At 44.3% G+C, this 26,616-nt stretch overlaps 1 protein-coding gene across 1 annotated transcript in view; it reads right to left on the reverse strand.

Moving 5' to 3' along the window:
* RFX6 (regulatory factor X6) overlaps window positions 1-26,616 on the reverse strand; it is a 93,493-nt gene that overhangs the window by 9,490 nt on the left and 57,387 nt on the right. Inside the window, exons 16-17 of the mRNA XM_075268089.1 lie at window positions 20,723-20,932; window positions 19,953-20,456 (exon numbers count right to left, since the gene is read on the reverse strand). Coding sequence (XP_075124190.1) covers window positions 19,953-20,456; window positions 20,723-20,932 — 714 coding nt within the window. The remainder of the gene's footprint in view (window positions 1-19,952; window positions 20,457-20,722; window positions 20,933-26,616) is intronic.

Consider the following 26,616-nt stretch of genomic DNA (forward strand, 5'->3'; position numbering starts at 1 on the left):
CACCTTCGAGATTCTACCTTCCCCCATCTGTAGTTTCATCTTCCACCTGTAGATGGCTTTCCCTTCTCTGATCAGTTGTCTCAGCTGTTTCTGCACCTCCCTCAGGCCATTTTTGTCCCCAGATCTAAAGATTCTCTTTTTCTCCTGGAGAAGGGCTTTAATTTCAGAGTTGATCCATGGTTTGTTATTGGAGAAACACCTCACCTTTTTAGTTGATGCTGTACTGTCCAAACAGAAATTAATATAGTCCGTTATGCAGTGTGTGAGTCCCTCAATATCACCTGGAAATGCATCTTGAAACACTTCCCATAATGTTATATCAAAGCAGTCCCTCAGAGTCTCGACACTTTTCTCTGACCAAATTCACCAAGAACTACACTCCCCAAAAGTTGCCTTTGAATGCCTTTTTATAGGGCAACAACAATAGATTTTTTACTCTTCCTTTGTCAAGACTGAGTATCTTAGCAGACCACACCTATCATAATTTACTTGCTGGTCACATATCATGTGTTTGAGACATACGGTAACTATATGCTGAATTTTGCAGCAATCCAACATCTCTATCTGGCTGTGTTAGGGTAAGTTCAGCCTCAAAATCCTGATCAAAAAGAATGCTCCCATTGAAATTAATGGGGGCCAGTCAGTTCTTTTTTCCAGAAGCCGTTTGTTCCGGCTCCTGGAAAAAAGAAGCAACGTTCTCATTCATTCAGGCGGAGTCGCCTCGCAACATCCGCCTGAAGACACTCCCTCTTGACTAGGCTCATTCATTTGGGCCTAATCCGGAGCGGAGTGAGCGACTGGATGCCGGTGCACTGCAGCTACCCGTATTTTGGACCGCCTCAGGTTCCGGTCCAAATAAAACCCGTGTGAACTTACCCGTATGTTTTTTGTCAAAGAGGTAGAAGGATGAAGAATGGCGAAAGGTACTGCAGTAGTGTACACTGTTAAAATGTATCAGCTAAAAATTAGCCATGTGAATAGCCCAATTGAAATGAATTGATTATAATGCAGCCATATGAAGGCCAGTTAAAAGAATAGCGTCACACAGCCATTAGTATTGTTATGCTCACACCACGAAAAATTTACACAATGTTTGTGCCCAGTTTAAACTCTTTTTAGCATACTATTCTCTCATAGAATCATTCATTAAATTGTTTGTTTTTATTTTAAACAAAAAAACATTTTTTTTAAAAAAAATATAGGTTTGTATCAGCAGAGAGTATGTAAGATCTGCAAAGTGAGAAGCCATGTGGGCCAGAGCTCTGTTGCCTGCCACACTTAATCTACCATACATCTGTAGCATCCACACTTTCTATCACCTTTATATACCCCGGAGTTCTCCACCAGACCCCAATCTATTATTTTGTGGTATTTGCAAGATTCCCTGAAGACCTTCACTACTATCAAGATTGCAGCCTACTGAAGTCTCTCCTGTAATCTGCCATCTTGTGATCTCAGACCTTGCTTCCCCATGGATGCACCTCATCCAGCACAATATATAAGCCTTGGACTCACTGACCCACACTATCCCATGGCTCTCCTCATCTGCCCAAGACCAGAGTTCACCATCAGGAGACCCAAATACTGCTGTTGCCCTCTAAGTGTATGGCCAAGAACTGCAGAGACCTGACTAACCTTCAGCACGGATCGTTCTTTCACATCAAAAAACAGATTATAATTCTAGACACAAACAAAAATCCTGGCCTGCAAGATTCCGAGATATCCATCTTCACACAGATCTCTCCACAACCATCCTACACCTCCGATGTAACTTAGCTCCTCTCACTACTTCACTTCGCAAAAACAAAATCATCTACAGATGGGGATTCCCTCTATAACTTCTTATCACTAAAGATGGTGCTGTCCAAACTATCCATGGTTTAGATAATGGTATCAGGATAATGGATCAACAGTCTGAACATTATAATGGAACATAAGTCTAACCCCCTATGGGACTCTAGCTTTCTCAGCCTTGCTGCAAGGCTTTCATCATGAATATTCTTTTTACCAGTTATCCTTGAACTGTTACCCCATTCCCATACAGTATTACTGCATTTGTCTACTGGACCACAAGTTTGTTAATCCATTGCTTTAATTTGTTATTGTTTCCTAGTTATCAATTACAAAAATGTTACTCATTTCATCCTACATATTGAGCTTGACTCTGATCGAGTACATAGAGACTGAAATAGCAAAATGGTTACTAAATATGCCTCTCAATGTCCATGTTTTTAAACAGTCCCCATAAACATTCTTTTCTCTGGAAAGAATCCCTTTTACTTCAAGAATACATTTTGCACTCACTGAACATACGTACAGAAAAATAGGTCACGATCTAATTTCCCTCCCGCATGACTCATGCAAAGACCATGCGAAAAGCACACGGACCCCATTATAGTCTATGGGAACCATGTGCTTTCACTGCACACCGCTTGCCAATGCGTTCAGCAGTCCGTTCAGGGAGGTCCCCATGCAAACTCCTCCGAACGGATTACTGAGGCAGATGTGAACAAGGCCTAAGACTATGAAAAAACACTCAAGAGATCTAAAGCCAAATACTATTCTCAAAGCAACAGTCTTCTAACTGCTAGCCCAAGAACTGAAAGCAAGGGAGTCAAAATCTAAAGTCCCATACATTAAGCATCCTACCACTAACACTAAATTGACTGACCCCAGGGATATAGCTAATCCCTTTAATTGGTTCAGGACCATGAAATTTTCCAGTTTTGTGTTTTTGTCTTTTACTTCCATCCTTCCAAAAGCCATAATTTTTTTTTATTTTTTCTATAAACAGTGTTTTATGATAGCTTATCTTATTTTTTGTAGGAGAAATTGCATTGTTTACTGTTCTTTACAATACTATGAGAAGCTGAAAAAAACAAATTACAAATTCTTTCTGGTTTAGTTCTAATGGTGTGCACTGTCCGGTAAAAATATTCAAATTTGGGGATACCAATTTTTTTATGTATATTTTTATTTGCTTTTATATGTGATTTGGAAAAAGGGGGGTGATTTGAATTTTTATATTTTTATGTGTTTTTTCGTATTTGATATTTTTTAAAAAATATTAATTTGTTTATTTTTTAAGCCTCCTCAGGGGGCGTGAGCTAGTAATTATTAGACTGCATATACCATAGACTGCAATACTACAGTATTGCAATCTATGATAAAATCCTTATGTTACTATTGAGACCTGCCACAGAAGGCTCCTGACTCCCATAGCAATGGAATGACTCACGTGATCTCCCTGTGGGGTTGGTATTCCATAACCAAATAGACTGATCGTGAAAGTAACATCTCGGATGCCATGATGGCATTTGACAACAACATTTAGGGGTCAATTGCCCATGATTAAAGCAGTCTCCAATCCTGCCAGGTCCTGTTATACAAAACAGCAAAGACCTAGTGGCTATGAAGCTCTTATTGTTGGTCCTTAAGAAACTAAGGACTACTACACCCAATTATGATACTTGCAAGATCAGACGCCCCTTTCCCTGAACCATTCAGCTCATGTATCTGACTTTCTAGACCGTATTTTTCTCTTTGAGCTAAAGTCTTCACCAATGATATACTGTCTGACAGCGTTGACATTCGCAAAGGTATGAGACATGGTTGCCTGCTGTCCCCATTGATCTTTATATTAACCATCAAACCACTGGTGCAGGTACTCAGACAACATGTCTGTTCACGGAATAGACATAGTGAATTCCTCCCACTTTAATAACTCTCTATGCTGATATCATACTCTCCTTAACACAATTGAACATGTCTCTTCCTCATGCGACTGACTTATTCAAACATTAGGCATGCTCTCTTTCAAGATTAATGAGAACAAAACTCAAATACTTCCTCTACATATCCATCCTCCTACCCTATCAAAATTTTTTTAAAAAAACAGACTTTCCTTTCGATTGGAGATTAACTGAACTAGGTTGCCTAGGAATTAAAATGACTTCCTAACTTGCGCAAGCTTCCAAGGTTAATTTCCTATTATGTCTATCCGACATTGAAAAGGACTTTGAAATTGATACTAAAAATAATTTATCCTGACTAGAGATGAGCGAACAGTGTTCTATCGAACTCATGTTCGATCGGATATTAGGCTGTTCGGCATGTTCGAATCGAATCGAACACCGCGTGGTAAAGTGCGCCATTACTCGATTCCCCTCCCACCTTCCCTGGCGCCTTTTTTGCTCCAATAACAGCGCTGGGTAGGTGGGACAGGAACTACGACACCGGTGACGTTGAAAAAAGTAGGCAAAACCCATTGGCTGCCGAAAACATGTGACCTCTAATTTAAAAGAACAGCGACGCCCAGCTTCGCGTCATTCTGAGCTTGCAATTCACCGAGGACGGAGGTTTCCGTCCAGCTAGCTAGGGCTTAGATTCTGGGTAGGCAGGGACAGGCTAGGATAGGAAGGAGAAGACAACCAACAGCTCTTGTAAGAGCTAAATTCCAGGGAGAAGCTTGTCAGTGTAACGTGGCACTGACGGGCTCAATCGCCGCAACCCAGCTTTCCCAGGATCCTGAATGGAATACACTGTCAGTGTATTCCCGTATACCCGATATATACCCCGATACCCGTTCCAACGGTGTGCCCCCCCACCTTCACCCCAGAAATACCCTGCAAGTCCCCTAGCAATAGAATTGGGGCTATATACACCCACAATTTTTACTACTGGTATACAGTGCCATTGTCTGACTGGGAATTCAAAGAATATATTGGGAATACAAATACCCTCATTTCTTGCTACTGCCATATAGTGCCAGTTTCTGACTGGTAATTCAAAGAATATATTGGGGTTACGTGCACCCACAATTTTTACTACTGGTATACAGTGCCATTGTCTGACTGGGAATTCAAAGAATATATTGGGAATACAAATACCCTCATTTCTTGCTACTGCCATATAGTGCCAGTGTCTGACTGGGAATTCAAAGAATATATTGGGGTTACGTGCACCCACAATTTTTACTACTGGTATACAGTGCCATTGTCTGACTGGGAATTCAAAGAGTATATTGGGAATACAAATACCCTCATTTCTTGCTACTGCCATATAGTGCCAGTTTCTGACTGGGAATTCAAAGAATATATTGGGGTTACGTGCACCCACAATTTTTACTACTGGTATACAGTGCCATTGTCTGACTGGGAATTCAAAGAATATATTGGGGTTATAAATACCCTCATTTCTTGCTACTGCCATATAGTGCCAGTTTCTGACTGGTAATTCAAAGAATATATTGGGGTTACGTGCACCCACAATTTTTACTACTGGTATACAGTGCCATTGTCTGACTGGGAATTCAAAGAGTATATTGGGAATACAAATACCCTCATTTCTTGCTACTGCCATATAGTGCCAGTGTCTGACTGGGAATTCAAAGAATATATTGGGGTTACGTGCACCCACAATTTTTACTACTGGTATACAGTGCCATTGTCTGACTGGGAATTCAAAGAGTATATTGGGAATACAAATACCCTCATTTCTTGCTACTGCCATATAGTGCCAGTTTCTGACTGGGAATTCAAAGAATATATTGGGGTTACGTGCACCCACAATTTTTACTACTGGTATACAGTGCCATTGTCTGACTGGGAATTCAAAGAGTATATTGGGAATACAAATACCCTCATTTCTTGCTACTGCCATATAGTGCCAGTTTCTGACTGGGAATTCAAAGAATATATTGGGGTTACGTGCACCCACAATTTTTACTACTGGTATACAGTGCCATTGTCTGACTGGGAATTCAAAGAATATATTGGGGTTATAAATACCCTCATTTCTTGCTACTGCCATATAGTGCCAGTTTCTGACTGGGAATTCAAAGAATATATTGGGGTTACGTGCACCCACAATTTTTACTACTGGTATACAGTGCCATTGTCTGACTGGGAATTCAAAGAATATATTGGGGTTATAAATACCCTCATTTCTTGCTACTGCCATATAGTGCCAGTTTCTGACTGGTAATTCAAAGAATATATTGGGGTTACGTGCACCCACAATTTTTACTACTGGTATACAGTGCCATTGTCTGACTGGGAATTCAAAGAATATATTGGGAATACAAATACCCTCATTTCTTGCTACTGCCATATAGTGCCAGTGTCTGACTGGGAATTCAAAGAATATATTGGGGTTACGTGCACCCACAATTTTTACTACTGGTATACAGTGCCATTGTCTGACTGGGAATTCAAAGAGTATATTGGGAATACAAATACCCTCATTTCTTGCTACTGCCATATAGTGCCAGTTTCTGACTGGGAATTCAAAGAATATATTGGGGTTACGTGCACCCACAATTTTTACTACTGGTATACAGTGCCATTGTCTGACTGGGAATTCAAAGAATATATTGGGGTTATAAATACCCTCATTTCTTGCTACTGCCATATAGTGCCAGTTTCTGACTGGTAATTCAAAGAATATATTGGGGTTACGTGCACCCACAATTTTTACTACTGGTATACAGTGCCATTGTCTGACTGGGAATTCAAAGAGTATATTGGGAATACAAATACCCTCATTTCTTGCTACTGCCATATAGTGCCAGTGTCTGACTGGGAATTCAAAGAATATATTGGGGTTACGTGCACCCACAATTTTTACTACTGGTATACAGTGCCATTGTCTGACTGGGAATTCAAAGAGTATATTGGGAATACAAATACCCTCATTTCTTGCTACTGCCATATAGTGCCAGTTTCTGACTGGGAATTCAAAGAATATATTGGGGTTACGTGCACCCACAATTTTTACTACTGGTATACAGTGCCATTGTCTGACTGGGAATTCAAAGAGTATATTGGGAATACAAATACCCTCATTTCTTGCTACTGCCATATAGTGCCAGTTTCTGACTGGGAATTCAAAGAATATATTGGGGTTACGTGCACCCACAATTTTTACTACTGGTATACAGTGCCATTGTCTGACTGGGAATTCAAAGAATATATTGGGGTTATAAATACCCTCATTTCTTGCTACTGCCATATAGTGCCAGTTTCTGACTGGGAATTCAAAGAATATATTGGGGTTACGTGCACCCACAATTTTTACTACTGGTATACAGTGCCATTGTCTGACTGGGAATTCAAAGAATATATTGGGGTTATAAATACCCTCATTTCTTGCTACTGCCATATAGTGCCAGTTTCTGACTGGTAATTCAAAGAATATATTGGGGTTACGTGCACCCACAATTTTTACTACTGGTATACAGTGCCATTGTCTGACTGGGAATTCAAAGAGTATATTGGGAATACAAATACCCTCATTTCTTGCTACTGCCATATAGTGCCAGTTTCTGACTGGGAATTCAAAGAATATATTGGGGTTACGTGCACCCACAATTTTTACTACTGGTATACAGTGCCAATTTCTAACTAGGAATTCAAAATGCGCAAGGCTCCCGGAAAGGGACGTGGACGAGGCCGTGGGCGAGGTCGGGGGAATGGTTCTGGGGAGCAAGGTAGCAGTGAAGCCACAGGGCGTCCCGTGCCTACTCCTGTGGGGCAGCAAGCATTGCGCCACTCCACAGTGCCAGGGTTGCTTGCCACATTAACTAAACTGCAGGGTACAAACCTTAGTAGGCCCGAGAACCAGGAACAGGTCTTGCAATGGCTGTCAGAGAACGCTTACAGCACATTGTCCAGCAGCCAGTCAGACTCTGCCTCCTCTCCTCCTATTACCCAACAGTCTTGTCTTCCTTCCTCCCAAAATTCCGAAGCTTTACAGAACAATAACCCAAACTGTCCCTGCTCCCCAGAGCTGTTCTCCGCTCCTTTCATTGTCCCTCAACCTGCCTCTCCACGTCACGATTCCACGAACCTAACAGAGGAGCATCTGTATCCAGATGCTCAAACACTAGAGTCTCCTCCATCTCCGTTCGATTTGGTGGTGGATGACCAGCAACCCACCCTCATCGACGATGATGTGACGCAGTTGCCGTCAGGGCATCCAGTTGACCGGCGCATTGTGCGGGAGGAGGAGATGAGACAGGAGTTGGAAGAGGAAGTGGTGGATGATGAGGACACTGACCCGACCTGGACAGGGGGGATGTCAAGCGGGGAAAGTAGTGTGGATGTTGAGGCAGGTGCAGCACCAAAAAGGGTAGCTAGAGGCAGAGGCAGAGGTCAGCAGCTTAGGCGAAGCCAGGCCACACCCGGAATCTCCCAAGATGTTCCAGTACGTACCCAGCCCCGAAAAACTCCCACCTCGAGGGCACGTTTCTCGAAGGTGTGGAGTTTTTTCAAGGAATGCGCCGAGGACAGATATAGTGTTGTCTGCACAATTTGCCTCTCGAAATTGATTAGGGGCTCTGAGAAGAGCAACCTGTCCACCACTTCAATGCGCCGTCATTTGGAATCCAAGCACTGGAATCAGTGGCAGGCAGCAACGGCAGGACAAAGGCCGACTGCCGTTCACGCCACTGCCACTGCCTCTGCCTCTGCCTCTGCCACTGCCACTGCTGACTGTGCTGGCGATGCACTCCAGAGGACGAGCCAGGACACCACTTCATCTGCCTCCGCCACTTTGTTGACTTCTACCTCATCCTCCCCTGGTCCTGTCTTATCTCCTTCTCCTGCACCATCAAAGGCACCATCAGGCGTTTCTTTACAACAACCCACCATCTCTCAGACATTGGAGCGGCGGCAGAAATACACTGCTAACCACCCACACGCGCAAGCCTTGAACGCCAACATCGCTAAACTGCTGGCCCAGGAGATGTTGGCGTTCCGGCTTGTTGAAACTCCCGCCTTCCTGGACCTGATGGCAACTGCGGCACCTCGCTATGCCGTCCCTAGCCGTCACTACTTCTCCCGGTGTGCCGTCCCCGCCTTGCACCAGCACGTGTCACTCAACATCAGGCGGGCCCTTAGTTCCGCGCTTTGCACAAAGGTCCACTTGACCACCGACGCGTGGACAAGTGCATGCGGACAGGGACGCTACATTTCACTGACGGCACACTGGGTGAATGTAGTTGAGGCTGGGACTGCTTCCCAAACTGGCCCGGTGTACCTCGTCTCCCCGCCTAACATTCCTGGCAGGGACACGAGAAGAACACCCCCCTCCTCCTCCTCCTCTACCGCCTCCTCCTCCGCCACCGCCTCCTCCTCCGCCACCGCCTCCTCCTCCGCTGTTAGATTGACCCCAGCTACGAGTTGGAAACGTTGCAGCACTGGCGTTGGTAGACGTCAGCAGGCTGTGCTGAAGCTGATCAGCTTGGGGGACAGACAGCACACTGCCTCCGAGGTGAGGGATGCCCTCCTCGATGAGACGGCAATATGGTTTGAGCCGCTGCACCTGGGCCCAGGCATGGTCGTTTGTGATAACGGCCGGAACCTGGTAGCAGCTCTGGAGCTTGCCGGACTCCAACATGTTCCATGCCTGGCCCACGTCTTCAACCTAGTGGTGCAACGTTTCCTAAAGAGCTACCCCAATGTTCCAGAGCTACTGGTGAAAGTGCGGCGCATGTGCGCCCACTTTCGCAAGTCGACAGTAGCCGCTGCTAGCTTAAAATCTCTCCAGCAACGCCTGCATGTGCCACAACACCGGCTTTTGTGCGACGTCCCCACACGCTGGAACTCAACGTTTCAGATGTTGAATAGAGTGGTTGAGCAGCAGAGACCTTTGATGGAATACCAGCTACAAAACCCTAGGGTGCCACAAAGTCAGCTGCCTCAGTTTCACATCCATGAGTGGCCATGGATGAGAGACCTTTGTGACATCCTACGGGTCTTTGAGGAGTCCACAAGGAGGGTGAGCTCTGAGGATGCGATGGTGAGCCTTACAATCCCGCTCTTGTGTGTTCTGAGAGAATCCCTGATTGACATCAGGGATAACTCAGATCACACAGAGGAGTTAGGGATAGCATCCGATCCGTCACAGCTGGAGAGTAGGTCCACACATCTGTCCGCTTCACTGCGTTTAATGGAGGAGGAGGAGGAGGAGGAGGAGGAAGAAGAGTTGTCCGATGATGTGATGGTGATACAGGAGGCTTCCGGGCAACTTCGAATCGTCCCATTGTTGCAGCGCGGATGGGTAGACATGGAGGATGAGGAGGAAATGGAGATTGAACTTTCCGGTGGGGCCAGAGGAGTCATGCCAACTAACACTGTGGCAGACATGGCTGAGTTCATGTTGGGGTGCTTTACAACCGACAAGCGTATTGTCAAAATCATGGAGGACAACCAGTACTGGATCTTTGCTATCCTTGACCCCCGGTATAAAAACAACATCTCGTCTTTTATTCCGGTAGAGGGGAGGGCCAATCGCATCAATGCTTGCCACAGGCAATTGGTGCAGAATATGATGGAGATGTTTCCAGCATGTGACGTTGGCGGCAGGGAGGGCAGTTCCTCCAGTAGGCAACCAAGTTCTCACCGGTCCACACAAACGAGGGGCACACTGTCTAAGGTCTGGGACACCTTGATGGCACCCCCTCGCCAAAGTGCCGCCACGGAGGGTCCTAGTGTCACCAGGCGTGAGAAGTATAGGCGCATGTTGCGGGAATACCTTTCCGACCACAGCCCTGTCCTCTCCGACCCCTCTGCGCCCTACACGTATTGGGTGTCGAAGTTGGACCTGTGGCTTGAACTTGCCCTATATGCCTTGGAGGTGCTGTCCTGTCCTGCCGCCAGCGTCCTATCTGAGAGGGTGTTCAGTGCAGCCGGTGGCATCATCACTGACAAGCGCACCCGTCTGTCAGCTGAGAGTGCCGACCGGCTCACTTTGATAAAAATGAACCACCACTGGGTAGAGCCGTCATTTTTGTGCCCACCTGTGTAAAGCACCCCAACATGAAACTCCATGTCTGTACTCAACCTCTCCAATTCCTCCGCATCCTCATACTCATCCACCATAAGCGTTGCACAATTCTGCTAATACTAGGCTCCCTCCACCCTGATTTCCCCCAACTCTGCTGGTTAGAGGCTCCCTCCACCATGAATTTGCCCAAACTGGGCTGTTTAGAGGCTCCCTCCACCATGAATTGGTCCAAACTGGGGTGGTTAGAGGCTCCCTCCACCATGAATTGGTCCAAACTGGGGTGGTTAGAGGCTCCCTCCACCATTAATTGGTCCAAACTGGGCTGGTTAGAGGCTCCCTCCACAATTAATTGGTCCAAACTGGGCTAATTAGAGGCTCCCTCCACCATGAATTGGTCCAAACTGGGTTTTTTAGAGGCTCCCTCCACCATTAATTGGTCCAAACTGGGCTGGTTAGAGGCTCCCTCCACAATTAATTGGTCCAAACTGGGCTAATTAGAGGCTCCCTCCACCATGAATTGGTCCAAACTGGGTTTTTTAGAGGCTCCCTCCACCATGAATTTGCCCAAACTGGGCTGTTTAGAGGCTCCCTCCACCATGAATTGGTCCAAACTGGGCTGGTTAGAGGCTCCCTCCACCATGAATTTCCCAAAACTTGGCTGTTTAGAGGCTCCCTCCACCATGAATTTGCCCAAACTGGGCTGTTTAGAGGCTCCTTCCACCATTAATTGGTCCAAACTGGGCTGGTTAGAGGCTCCCTCCACCATGAATTTGCCCAAACTGGGGTGGTTAGAGGCTCCCTCCACCATTAATTGGTCCAAACTGGGCTGGTTAGAGGCTCCCTCCACCATGAATTTCCCAAAACTTGGCTGTTTAGAGGCTCCCTCCACCATTAATTGGTCCAAACTGGGCTGGTTAGAGGCTCCCTCCACCATGAATTTGCCCAAACTGGGCTGTTTAGAGGCTCCCTCCACCATTAATTGGTCCAAACTGGGCTGGTTAGAGGCTCCCTCCACCATGAATTTGCCCAAACTGGGCTGTTTAGAGGCTCCCTCCACCATGAATTGGTCCAAACTGGGGTGGTTAGAGGCTCCCTCCACCATGAATTGGTCCAAACTGGGGTGGTTAGAGGCTCCCTCCACCATTAATTGGTCCAAACTGGGCTGGTTAGAGGCTCCCTCCACAATTAATTGGTCCAAACTGGGCTAATTAGAGGCTCCCTCCACCATGAATTGGTCCAAACTGGGTTTTTTAGAGGCTCCCTCCACCATTAATTGGTCCAAACTGGGCTGGTTAGAGGCTCCCTCCACAATTAATTGGTCCAAACTGGGCTAATTAGAGGCTCCCTCCACCATGAATTGGTCCAAACTGGGTTTTTTAGAGGCTCCCTCCACCATGAATTTGCCCAAACTGGGCTGTTTAGAGGCTCCCTCCACCATGAATTGGTCCAAACTGGGCTGGTTAGAGGCTCCCTCCACCATGAATTTCCCAAAACTTGGCTGTTTAGAGGCTCCCTCCACCATTAATTGGTCCAAACTGGGCTGGTTAGAGGCTCCCTCCACCATTAATTGGTCCAAACTGGGCTGGTTAGAGGCTCCCTCCACCATTAATTGGTCCAAACTGGGCTGGTTAGAGGCTCCCTCCACCATGAATTTCCCAAAACTTGGCTGTTTAGAGGCTCCCTCCACCATTAATTGGTCCAAACTGGGCTGGTTAGAGGCTCCCTCCACCATGAATTTGCCCAAACTGGGCTGTTTAGAGGCTCCCTCCACCATGAATTTGCCCAAACTGGGCTGTTTAGAGGCTCCCTCCACCATGAATTGGTCCAAACTGGGCTGGTTAGAGGCTCCCTCCACCATGAATTTCCCAAAACTTGGCTGTTTAGAGGCTCCCTCCACCATTAATTGGTCCAAACTGGGCTGGTTAGAGGCTCCCTCCACCATGAATTTGCCCAAACTGGGGTGGTTAGAGGCTCCCTCCACCATTAATTGGTCCAAACTGGGCTGGTTAGAGGCTCCCTCCACAATTAATTGGTCCAAACTGGGCTAATTAGAGGCTCCCTCCACCATGAATTGGTCCAAACTGGGTTTTTTAGAGGCTCCCTCCACCATGAATTTCCCAAAACTTGGCTGTTTAGAGGCTCCCTCCACCATGAATTGGTCCAAACTGGGCTGGTTAGAGGCTCCCTCCACCATGAATTTCCCAAAACTTGGCTGTTTAGAGGCTCCCTCCACCATTAATTGGTCCAAACTGGGCTGGTTAGAGGCTCCCTCCACCATTAATTGGTCCAAACTGGGCTGGTTAGAGGCTCCCTCCACCATTAATTGGTCCAAACTGGGCTGGTTAGAGGCTCCCTCCACCATGAATTTCCCAAAACTTGGCTGTTTAGAGGCTCCCTCCACCATTAATTGGTCCAAACTGGGCTGGTTAGAGGCTCCCTCCACCATGAATTTGCCCAAACTGGGCTGTTTAGAGGCTCCCTCCACCATGAATTTGCCCAAACTGGGCTGTTTAGAGGCTCCCTCCACCATGAATTGGTCCAAACTGGGCTGGTTAGAGGCTCCCTCCACCATGAATTTCCCAAAACTTGGCTGTTTAGAGGCTCCCTCCACCATTAATTGGTCCAAACTGGGCTGGTTAGAGGCTCCCTCCACCATGAATTTGCCCAAACTGGGGTGGTTAGAGGCTCCCTCCACCATTAATTGGTCCAAACTGGGCTGGTTAGAGGCTCCCTCCACAATTAATTGGTCCAAACTGGGCTAATTAGAGGCTCCCTCCACCATGAATTGGTCCAAACTGGGTTTTTTAGAGGCTCCCTCCACCATGAATTTCCCAAAACTTGGCTGTTTAGAGGCTCCCTCCACCATGAATTGGTCCAAACTGGGCTGGTTAGAGGCTCCCTCCACCATGAATTTCCCAAAACTTGGCTGTTTAGAGGCTCCCTCCACCATTAATTGGTCCAAACTGGGCTGGTTAGAGGCTCCCTCCACCATGAATTTGCCCAAACTGGGCTGTTTAGAGGCTCCCTCCACCATGAATTGGTCCAAACTGGGCTGGTTAGAGGCTCCCTCCACCATGAATTTCCCAAAACTTGGCTGTTTAGAGGCTCCCTCCACCATTAATTGGTCCAAACTGGGCTGGTTAGAGGCTCCCTCCACCATGAATTGGTCCAAACTGGGGTGGTTAGAGGCTCCCTCCACCATTAATTGGTCCAAACTGGGCTGGTTAGAGGCTCCCTCCACCATTAATTGGTCCAAACTGGGCTGGTTAGAGGCTCCCTCCACCATTAATTGGTCCAAACTGGGCTGGTTAGAGGCTCCCTCCACCATGAATTTCCCAAAACTTGGCTGTTTAGAGGCTCCCTCCACCATTAATTGGTCCAAACTGGGCTGGTTAGAGGCTCCCTCCACCATGAATTTGCCCAAACTGGGCTGTTTAGAGGCTCCCTCCACCATGAATTTGCCCAAACTGGGCTGTTTAGAGGCTCCCTCCACCATGAATTGGTCCAAACTGGGCTGGTTAGAGGCTCCCTCCACCATGAATTTCCCAAAACTTGGCTGTTTAGAGGCTCCCTCCACCATTAATTGGTCCAAACTGGGCTGGTTAGAGGCTCCCTCCACAATTAATTGGTCCAAACTGGGCTAATTAGAGGCTCCCTCCACCATGAATTGGTCCAAACTGGGTTTTTTAGAGGCTCCCTCCACCATGAATTTGCCCAAACTGGGCTGTTTAGAGGCTCCCTCCACCATGAATTGGTCCAAACTGGGCTGGTTAGAGGCTCCCTCCACCATGAATTTCCCAAAACTTGGCTGTTTAGAGGCTCCCTCCACCATTAATTGGTCCAAACTGGGCTGGTTAGAGGCTCCCTCCACCATTAATTGGTCCAAACTGGGCTGGTTAGAGGCTCCCTCCACCATTAATTGGTCCAAACTGGGCTGGTTAGAGGCTCCCTCCACCATTAATTGGTCCAAACTGGGCTGTTTAGAGGCTCCCTCCACCATTAATTGGTCCAAACTGGGCTGGTTAGAGGCTCCCTCCACCATGAATTTGCCCAAACTGGGCTGTTTAGAGGCTCCCTCCACCATGAATTGGTCCAAACTGGGCTGGTTAGAGGCTCCCTCCACCATGAATTTCCCAAAACTTGGCTGTTTAGAGGCTCCCTCCACCATTAATTGGTCCAAACTGGGCTGGTTAGAGGCTCCCTCCACCATGAATTGGTCCAAACTGGGGTTTTTAGAGGCTCCCTCCACCATGAATTGGTCCAAACTGGGGTTTTTAGAGTCTCCCTCCACCATGAATTGGTCCAAACTGGGGTTTTTAGAGTCTCCCTCCACCATGAATTGGTCCAAACTGGGGTTTTTAGAGGCTCCCTCCACCATGAATTTGCCCAAACTCTGCTGGTTAGAGGCTCAATCCACCCTGATTTTCAAAACAAATGTTGGTGCCAACCTCAACTTACTACAAGGGCCAAATTCACTGCTGGTGACAAGCTCTCCTCACTGCAAGTGCCAAATACACATGTTTCAAGGTGTTTTCCTACTGTCAGAGAGGTGGTATTGAGTGTGTAAAGTGTGTAGTTGTTAGGCTGTGATGTTGGGGTAATAGAGGGTCTTTGGTGTGTTAGATGCCCCCAGACATGCTTCCCCTGCTGTCCCAGTGTCATTCCAGAGGTGTTGGCATCATTTCCTGGGGTGTCATAGTGGACTTGGTGACCCTCCAGACACGGATTTGGGTTTCCCCCTTAACGAGTATCTGTTCCCCATAGACTATAATGGGGTTCGAAACCCGTTCGAACACACGAACATTGAGCGGCTGTTCGAATCGAATTTCGAACCTCGAACATTTTAGTGTTCGCTCATCTCTAATCCTGACTAGACTGAGCATCTGCATTCTAAATGCTACTACTTCCAAAATTGATGTGCTTATTCAGGACGATACCTTTTTCTCTGACTTCCCTCTTCCTATAAAAAGTTAACACTATAATAAATGTATCTGGAACTCTAAGAAACCTATACTTACACCTTTAATTTTTAACAGAAGACGAGGGGTGGGGAGGACTAGGAATCCCCAACATGTACAACTATTATATTGCCTCTCCTCTATCCACACAAGAGACTGGTGGCACCTAATGGCCTGGACCCACATCAAAACACATCTGGTCCCTAAACATAACCTCAAAGTGTGTCTTTATTACTGTATTTGGATCAATGATTCGCCTCTGCCTTCATCTCCAATTCTTCAACACATAACCCACATTTGGAGACATACTCACCAGCTCACAGGGATGAAACAAGCTCTGAACCTACTATTGCCTCCTATCAAACTCTTAAAATTGCGAATTCCTGATCTCTGCCTGGCAGCCTGGAAATCTATGGGCATCTCCTCTATATTGCAACTATGGCAAGAGGGTACTATGGCCTTACAGCATTCTCTAAGTGCTCAATACCATTTACCTTCAAACTGCCTGTTCACGTACCTCAGGCTGAAAGTTTTATTGTCAACTCAGCACAACTCTTTAGTTATTTGCAACAAAACTATCTTCGAGCTCTACAAATTGTCCCACCAGTCTGTCAAAATTCTAACCTCCATGTATAACATAATTGGATCCAAAAATTGCATTATAAAAACTGCCCCTATTCAAAGCTGGAATGGAAGAGGGCATTGAACTTTATTAAAAAAAAACCAAAAAAAACCTTTAAGGCTAAGGCCCCATGGGCCATAATCGCAGCGCTAAAGCGCTGTGGAAAGAACCGTATCGTGAACGCATCGTGGTTCTTTCCGCAGCGCTTTTAAGAGAAAGTTCACAGAGTTTTCCTCTGTGGACTTTCTCTTAAGATTATATCTACGGGAAAGCCGCAGGTGTTTCCGCAGATATAATTGACATGCTGCGATTTGCAAAGCCGCAACGGCTTTGCAAATCGCAGCGTGTTCACACTGCGTTTTTTTCCGCAAAGTGGGCATGGGATTCGCATGAATCTCATCCCCTTTGCTTGCACTGTAAGACACTGCGATTTTTCCCACAGCGTCTCCGCTGCGGGCAAATCGCAGCGTTTAAGTCCTGTGGGGCCCCGGCCTTAATTTGTAACCTGTGCCCCCAACTGGACTCCGCGAACAGAATACGCAGAGTTGAAGTGGGTCTTTAACGGGTTAACATCTGCCATGTTTGTCATGATTTGTGGAATCTTTGTGGCTAGTGCCTATTTATTGTTTATATGTTTTATTGCATAAAAACAAAAGGATGTATTGTATACGCACACACATGAAAATTGTCCTCTGATCATGCTTAGAAGTTTGTAAATCTGAAATTGAATATGATGGAATATGGCTGCATAAACATGGTTCTCTCTATTGTAAACTAAGCACAAATATAGCTCAGTACTATAGGACTCGGTAAGACATAGCAGGGCATGAAATTAGGGTTTCCTGTTTTACATCGGTTCATCATTTATTTCTACACAACTTACCTATCATATCATATATTTTTCCCTTAAAGGGGTTTTCCAAGCAAATTTCTATTTAAAAGGTTAAGGGGTTAAAAGTGCACCCATGTACTTTTAGTAGTGTTTTGAGTGTTTTCGGGGGGGGGGGGGGGGGTTGGGTGCTCTTGGCATATTCTGCATTTGTTTACAAGCTGTTAGCTTCCTGCTGTGTATCTTCCACACTACCTCTCTGTCACTGCTCCCCCCTCCTCTGTCACTCCGTTACACCCCCCTCCTTGTCTCCATAGCTAAGCTATCCCTCTCAATATAACTTGTCTTGCAATATGGATACGTCAAGGGAAAAATAAAACAGATTATTGCTCTCATAAGACAGGGATGAAAAAAGCAAAAAAGTATGCCCTGTGCTGAGCGCCAAAATAGGCTTTGTCATTAAGGGATATTTCCATTGAAAATAAAAATATGCTTCAAAACATTCAGTCGAAAAAGTTATTATTATATTAAAGAGATGCACACTATTAAAAAAAAATAAAACAGAACTAAGATCTCTGCCCATGGTATGGCGTACGTCCTCTATCTGGGTGCCATAGTAATGACCAGTAGCAGCAGTCAGATGACGGACATGCTTGTCTAGCCCTCTGTAAAGGGCGAAAATGACACAGCAGAGTCAGGGGTTTTTTGCATTGGTGTTATTATCATAAAGGTGTATATCACTACAGAACTAGCCACAACTGCCTAAAACTTGTTAGACATTCCACTTTACACATTTGTTGAAAATGCAGAAAATGCTGCTCTACTGAAATGTAAACATGTAAATGGGAAAGTTTCATATGATATATATAACCTTCCCATCCCTTAGTTTCGATAACATCATTGTTATGTCACGTTTCTTGATATATTTATTTACCTTGCAGTGTTTGGTTCTCTTACTTAGCAACCCTGAGAAAATATATTGTCCTTTGTTTGTTTGTCAAGTATGCCTCTATTTATAAAACTACTTGCTAACAATGAACAGTGCAAGTGAATAAAATAAACCTTGTAATATAGATTCCTAAAGAAAATGCTTTATTTATTAAGCTCCATTCCTCCAACATAGGAGTAGAGGGAGAAGGGAATGGGGAGGAGGAGGCTGCTGGAAGAGACATACCGCTACAACCCACTGCTGTACCTAATGAGGGAGATTGCTCATTACTATAGTTACTCTATACCATGTCCTGGCATACAAACACCACCATTGCAATATTTCGTTTTCTCAGTTGCATAGTTCAGATATATGTCACCGTGTTGTATAGAGAATTTAATAATTTACATCGGTCCTTGTCTCCATTGATGCTCATAATCTAAATACTGTTATAACTTATTAGTGGGTTTCTCTGTATTATGGAGGAAACTTACACAAATACAGGGTGGATGGAACTGGAATCAGGACCCCACCTCCCTCAGATCTCTAAAAAATAATGGTATGCATTGCAGCGTTTCTTTACTTGGTTACAAAGTCACAATTAGCAGAATGTCTTTAGTATGAATTGCAGTACATTTACAACAAAGTGATGGTTTTAGCTTAGCAACTGGGTTCACACCACCTTTAGATGTAGCACTAAACTCTAATACATGTAAAGAGAGTAAAAGTAAACTAAAGTTAAACATTATTTCAAAAATAAAAATTTCATGTGAAATTTTTTTGTCCCTTGATGAAAAAAAAAATAAATCTAATGGCTTTAAGAATTTAGTGACACAATAATGTATGTTCCATTAAATAGATTCCTAATTTTACCTCTCAAAGGCGGCTCCTAATAGACCACCTAAAAATAAACTTTGTCGTTCTGTGATACATGTAAGACCTTTAATGTGTAACTGTGATGTCACCAAAGGTCCCCCCGCACCTATTCTAAATGTGTTTTTGTCATACGTGTCAGTAAAATCGCGATATCTTTAGCATGATTTGCTCTTAACGGTGTCATTTTTTTTTTTTTTACAGAGGGGGCCCATTAACTAACAGAGAATGTGATCTTGGTCTGTATAATGTAAGGGAGTAATCTTACTGACGCTAGGTTCACACCTGCATTCGCACTCCGTTCTGTGGTTTCCATCTTCTGCATGCAAGAAGTCGGAAACCACAGACCGGGTCCGGCTGTGAGCGGCGGTGAGTGTTTTATGCTCTCCACCGCAAAACCGTTTTTTAAAAATCCGGACACAGAGTACTGCATGTCCGACTCCGTGTCCGGATTTTAAAAACCGGTTTCGTGGCAGAGAGCATAAAACGCTCACCGCCGCTCACGGCCGGACAGCTTTCTCACCCATTCAAATGAATGGGTGAGAAAGAATCCTGCAGGTTTCCGTATCCTGCCTCTCTTTTGTGCAGAAAACGGAAACCTGCAGAACGGAGACCGGGCGCAGATGTGAACGAGCCCTGAGTCAATAAATCAGTTGCTAGCCAGCAACAACCTCCATTCCTGACTCTATAGACTTCTGTATATAAGGCTGACTACAGAAGATAGAATCTATTAGTGATAAAACTTGATGAAAACAGTCAGTGTAGAACGAAGCAATATTCTTTAATAAGATGTATTTTATATTTCTTATATTGATGTGTACTATTCATTTATGAAATGTTGTTTTATAATTATAGGTACTCTTGAAGTCAGGAATATTTAGGTAAAATGGTTATGGTAGAACAAAGACTGATAGTTACTGAAGAAGACAAGTTACTAAAAACTGTATACAATACCATTGGATGTGTTTGAAGAATACGTTCCTCCTTGGCAGCTTCCTGAGGGGACACTGTTTAAGAAATTAAATCCTCCTGAATTAAATAGCGGCATGCCTTGTATCTCTTGGGGATTTGATGAGCAGTAGTTTGATGATGGACGGGTTCCAAATGGAGTCACTGCACAACTGCTGGAGAAGTAATCCCGTGTAACTGGTTGGTCATTTAACTGTGGGTATCTACTCTGGTCCAACCTATTTTGAAAGTTCCCAGACTGAGCATGAGTCCTGAACATAGCTTGATAGTTAGAACCATTTCCAAAATAGTTCTGGTTAGGTTCAGAAAGATTGTGATAAGGTGGCTCAGAAAATGAAGAAACCTGAGAATGGCTTGATAATCCTGGACCCACACTGGAGGATCTTAATACCATGGGCCCTTGGTTTATAACACTTCCTCGGTTGAGAACGGCAGGTGACATTGGTGGTGTCATAAGATGAGGTGTGCTTTGGGATAACTCCATCTGATCTATAGAATGCAAATATAGAAAGGAAATTTAGTGCTTTAAGACATTCGATAGTTAACTAGGTTAAAAATGGATGGATGTTTGACAAGGAAGACTTCATTTAGAATTACCAAATTGGAAAGAAAGTGATTTTTTGAATTATATGTATAGCAGTATTTTAAGATCTTAGCAATGTGGTATTGTATATTTATTACTAAACTGTCCACTGTTATACCACCAATATTCACTTTAGCAGATAGAAATTTCACAAACATTAGTTCCATTCTACCTGTGAGTTGAATAGTTTCATTGTCTTCATTTGAGAAGGAATGTAAGCCACGAACAAGTCCAGCATGCTCTTCTGATGACAAATTTGAGTAAGTCTGTTCCTGAAGGCATTCATTCTTTACTGTCAGGTCATTTAAGAGTCCTCCAGACTTGTTTCGGCTTGCAAGAAAGCAAGAGCTTGGCGATGCAGTGAAGGTTGCCTTGCTAGCATCTATGAAGATACAACAAAATGTACTATAAATTTTCAACATGTTAAGCATTGTACCTAATATAGAAACATAACACAGCTTTATTCCAGCAGATTGATGTAAACTGAGTATTACAGCAATGAATAAAAACTAATATAGTAGGGATACAGTGTTGAATTAAGTAGCCAAAAAGGATCCCTGAATCACGTTTAGATATAGTAGCAATTTGACAGACTATCTAGTGGGAAGCAGGTTACTGAGACAGAGGAATAACGGGCTAGAAAGGGGTACCCAGGGGAGGTAACAAACATAAAAAAACAGTGTTACTGACCTCTCCTAGACTCCAGTGTGACTCCTCTTTAATGACATCACAGGCGTCATTATGGGTCCTGACACTGGCCTGACCCACATAAAGTCTGTGACATCAGTAAAAAGGCCCATGACAGCAGGGAGTCCCGCCAAAGCCCAAGGGAGGTAATTAACAGTGTTTACTTTTTTTCTTATATCTTGTCACCACCCCTGGGGCTCTAATCATTATACTCAGGGGGTCTAAAGAGAGCCCCGAGTATAATAATAGCAGTTTGGGTTTGGACAAATACGTCTTGAACCACTAGGTGAATCTCGCAAGATGAATCTCATGGGGATTACACAACAAATAACCTTGACACAGGCTTGTTTCCTTACTCACGGATCCCCGTTCCTGCTCACGGCTGCCTCTGCTTCCCCTTCTGCCCTTCAGGGAGTCTTGTGTATTCCATATCAGTGTTGTGATATGGGACACATGGGGCCCCCTAGGGGACAGGATGGGAATCGGAGGTGGCCGTGAGCTGGAATGGTGATCACTAAGTAAATAGGGCCCACTACCTACTGGGATTACGGAGGTAATTACAACATTGGTTAGTACATTTCACAACTAGCGCAGGAACCAACAAAGAGGGGAGGCATGTTTAGACCCAATTATAACAAACATAAGCATCCTAAATAGGGCCTGTGAAAATACTAAATCACTGAACTACAAACAAGATTTTAATAAGAAAAATAATAAGTGAAAGATAAATAGGCAGCAGAGAATGAGGCAGAGATAAAAATTCCAAAGGAAAGTAAAAAATAATCCAGAAAAATGTAATTCTATTTTATTACACAGCTACATAAACTATAAGAAAGTAGAACCTAATAATGTGGACCCTCTCAAAAATAATCTTGAGCGGTGTAATAGTGATGGAGGATAAGGAAAAGTCATTTATTAAATGCCTTCTTCTTTACTGTATTTGCATTTGCATAGGAAAATAAAATCACCAACTTGACATGCTTAGGGGTAATGTAAATTCACCATTACCTCTTACCTGTTTAAGCCACCTTCAAAATGTTAAAATAGGTAAATAATTGAGTCCATATGGGACATATTATGGCACAAAAGAGAGAAATTTTCTGAGAGAAGTCCTCAGTAGTTGATACCTTTTTTAATGGCTAACTCAAAAAGTTTTTTGATGACATATCGAGCTTTCGGGACTACTATAAAGGTCCCTTCATCAGGATGGTATAACACAATGTCTGAAGGTAGGCATATATATACACAGAGAAATGGAGTGTTAGATGCAAAATAGATGGAAAACAGAACATAAACAGTTTTTTAAAAAAAACACATATATATCAGTTCGCAGGAAAGTTCTCTTGGTTTATGGCTTCTTTGATCAGTGACGTGGTGTCTAGTGGTTATAAAAGGCCATAAAACCCTCGGCCCTGTTTAAACCTTGTTGGAGAGTGCAAAGGGTCGTCATAAGTTTAAATTCCCATATGAGGCGATCTTTTCTGTCTCTGAAATTCCCCCTTAGTACCAGGATCTTCATATCCTGGGTCATATTATGATTTTGATTACAGAAGTGTTTTAGCACCGGGAGGTCCATTCTTTGCTCTCTAATCGTATGTCTGTGTGAGTTCATCCTCATCCTAAGTGACTGTCCTGTCTCACCTACATACAGGCCCTCAGGACACTTAGTACACAATATCAAATACACTACATTAGGTGTGCTGCAGGTGAAGTTACCTGGGATCTTGTAGTGTCGATCAGAGTTGGGATCTTTATTTTGTCCGTAGTCAGTATGTGCGGGCAGGTTTTGCACCTCTTCTGTCCACATGGAAATGTTCCTTTGTTAGTTGGAGGTGACAGTGAGCTGCTAATAATCATATTCCTGAGGTTTGGTGGCTGTCTGTAACATAGGAGAGGGGGTTCTGGAAATATGGATTTTAGATGGTTGTCTTTTTGCAGTAGTGGATGTAATTTGCGTGTAATTCCTCTCAGCGTCTCCAGGTGGGGGTTATATGTGCCAACCAGGGGCACCCGAGTGTTCTCCTGTTTGGTATTGTATTTTAATAACTCCGATCTTGGTGTTCTGGTGGCCCTGGTGATTTGGTTATCAATTGTTCTTGGATGGTAGCCCTGCCTCAAGAATGTGTTTTTGAGGCCCCCAATGTGCTTGTCTCTGTACACCGGGTCTGAACATATGCGATGGTATCTGATGGCTTGGCTGTAGACAATGGATTTCTTTATGTGTTTCGGATGAAAGCTATCCCATCTTAGGTAGGTAGTGCGGTCAATCGGCTTCCGTTACAGTGATGTCTCAATTTTGTTGTCCTGTATCTTGATGACTGTGTCTAGGAAGTTTATTTCTGAGAAGGAGTGATTGAGTGTCAGGTTGATGGTGGGATGGAACTGGTTGAATTGTTCATGGAAGGTTTTCAGCTGTTGTTCAGACCCAGTCCAAATGATTAGGATATCGTCAATGAAACGGTAGTAGGCCAGAGGCCTGGTGGTGCAGGTGGATAGGAAGTCACTCTCCAGCTTGGCCATGAAAAGATTGGTGTACTGTGGCGCCATTTTGCTTCCCATTGCGGTGCCAGTATGCTGTAGGCAGATGCAGTCACCAAAAGAGAAGTAATTGTGGGTGAGGATGAATTTTGTGAGTTTCACCACAGCTTCAGCATTCATACCTTGTCTTTCCATGAAAAACTGGCAGGCGTTTACACCATCCTGGTGTGGAATGTTGGAGTACAAGGATTCTACATCCATGGTGGCCAGGATGTTTCCATCTGGAAGGGGACCTATATTAGATAGTTTATTTAATAGGTCTGTAGTATCCTGTAGGTAGCTGGCTGTATCTTTCACTAAAGGTTTGAGGATGCCCTCCACCCATTCAGAGATCTGTTCAGTAAGAGTCCCAACACATGAGATGATCGGTCTCCCTGGGTTCCCAGGTTTGTGCAGTTTTGGAAGTATATAAAAAGTCCCTGTCCTTGGACTTGCTGGTATGAGGCTGCTTAGGCCTTTGGCTCCATCAGATAGACCGGAGATCACCGTTTTTAGTTTTTTGGAGTATTCCACTGTGGGGTCTGAATCCAACTTGGAGTAGTAGTGTGTGTCATTCAGTTGTCTGTGTGCTTCCTGTATGTAGTCTGATGTGTTCATCATGACTATAGCACCTCCCTTGTCCGCTGGTTTAATGATGATGTCGTTATTATTTCTCAGGGATTTTATGGCCCTTCTTTCCTGGGCACTGATGTTAGATGGCAGTGCTTTATTTGTATCCAGTATAGTTGATTTGACCATGTGTCTAAAACAGTCTATGTAATTATCAAGATGGATATTGCGTCCATTGGGAGGAGTCCAATCAGATGTCTCCTTTTTTACAAAGGTTGGACCCTCTGTATGAGTAGATTGGGTTCCCTCTGTGTCATCCGTGTCATGAAAATATTCCCTCAGGCGCAGTCTCCTGAAAAAATCCTCCATGTCACTGCACAGTTCTATTTTGTCCACGGTTTTTGATGGACAAAATGAGAGTCCCCTGGAGAGTACCCCAAATTCTGCTTCAGTGGGTTCATAAGTACAGAGATTGATCACACAGTTCGGTGTTTCCAAATCTGAGTGTGAGTGATGGTCCCGTTTGTTAGGTATAGCTTTTGCTCTGTGTGTATTCTTATAGACTCCTGCAGCAAGTCTCAGTCTGTGGAGTTTCTTTTGTTTACTGTGAATTAGAGATGTCCGCAGTTTCTCGTAGTATTGTTGCAACATTCTCCTTGAGTTTTCTTCAATGTTGTTCCAATCTGTTTCAATCCCCATTTGGATTTTGCTCTTGACGCTGTACAAATGATGTATAAGATGGTTCCTCAGTCGCTCTGAAGTCCTGTGACATAAGTTTCGTGCATAGTGAGTATTATAGGTGTGTAGGATAGGATTTTTGAGCCAGAGTCCTTTGGGAATTAATTTCTCTTTTTTGCATTTGGATAGGAAGAAGATGTCGCTGTCCAGTTGTGCCCGTTTCTTCAGAAGTGTCATTAGGTTCATAAATATCCGGTAGATTCTGGTATCATCCATTTTGTAAAAGAAAAAATATATATCCTTGTACCGTGTTAGCCAATGGATATGAAATGAAATATATATGTGTTTTTTTTAAAACTGTTTATGTTCTGTTTTCCATCTATTTTGCATCTAACACTCCATTTCTCTGTATATATATGCCTACCTTCAGACATTGTGTTATACCATCCTGATGAAGGGACCTTTATAGTAGTCCCGAAAGCTCGATATGTCATCAAAAAACTTTTTGAGTTAGCCATTAAAAAAGGTATCAACTACTGAGGACTTCTCTCAGAAAATTTATTTCATTTCATATCCTTCTGGCACAAAAGAGGCCGTAGATCAAATTTATATGGAGTTTTCAAAAGGCATTTAATATTGATTTGGTCACAACAGTGGGATCTCACAGGGTCAGTACTGGGTCGCCTACTTTTTCATATTTTTATTAACCCCTTTTAGACATTCTCAGTAATAGTACAGAAGATGTTAGGTATTTAAATACGGTGGCCGCTAATATTTAAGGGGTTCCTATCACTAAAACTCAATTTTTTCTCACTAACACGTCAGAAGAGCCTTAAGAAAGTCTATTCTTCTCCTACCTTTAGATGTCTTCTCCGCGCCGCCGTTCAGTATAAATCCCGGTTTTCATCGATATGCAAATGAGTTCTCTCGCAACACTGAGGGCAGGCCCCAGCGCTCAAACAGCACTGGGGGCGTCCCCAATGCTGCGAGAGAACTCTCCAGTGCCGCCTCCATCCTCTTCAGTAATGTCCTCTTCACGAGTCTTCTTCTGGCGCAGGCTTCAAACTTCTAGGCGACGGGCCTAGGGCAAAGCCGACTATGCATGCCCGCCAGCCACAAGAAAATGGCCACTTACACAGTATTGGGATATGGGGATATGCATTTAAACTAAGGACACATTACTACTACCTTTGTAGTTGCATCATGCCTCCTGAGATGTCCTGGTCCTTCTAGCTCGTATAGGAAAAGAATAAAGATGGCCACCGGGCATGCGGAGATCCGCTCGTGTAGAAATAGAATAAAGAGGGCCACCAAGCATGTGCTGTTGGCTCTCTTTATTCTATTCCTACACAAGAAAAAAATAGGAACATAGCACAATTAAAGGGATGATTAACACCAGCATGACTCCCAACTATGTAAATTAGACCCTTAGAAGATGGTGTGTTCCTGATCTCTCTTCCCCCAGTTTCATATCCTCCCTCCATCTCTGCCCCAGTTTCATGCCCCCATCTATCTGTGCCCCCAGTTTCATGTCCCCCTTCCATCTCTGCCCTAGTTTCATGCCCCCCTCCATCTCTGCCCCAAGTTTCCTGTCCCCCCTCCATCACTGTCCCC

The sequence above is a fragment of the Leptodactylus fuscus genome, chromosome 3 (assembly GCF_031893055.1).
Source record: "Leptodactylus fuscus isolate aLepFus1 chromosome 3, aLepFus1.hap2, whole genome shotgun sequence".
Taxonomy (NCBI): domain Eukaryota; kingdom Metazoa; phylum Chordata; class Amphibia; order Anura; family Leptodactylidae; genus Leptodactylus; species Leptodactylus fuscus.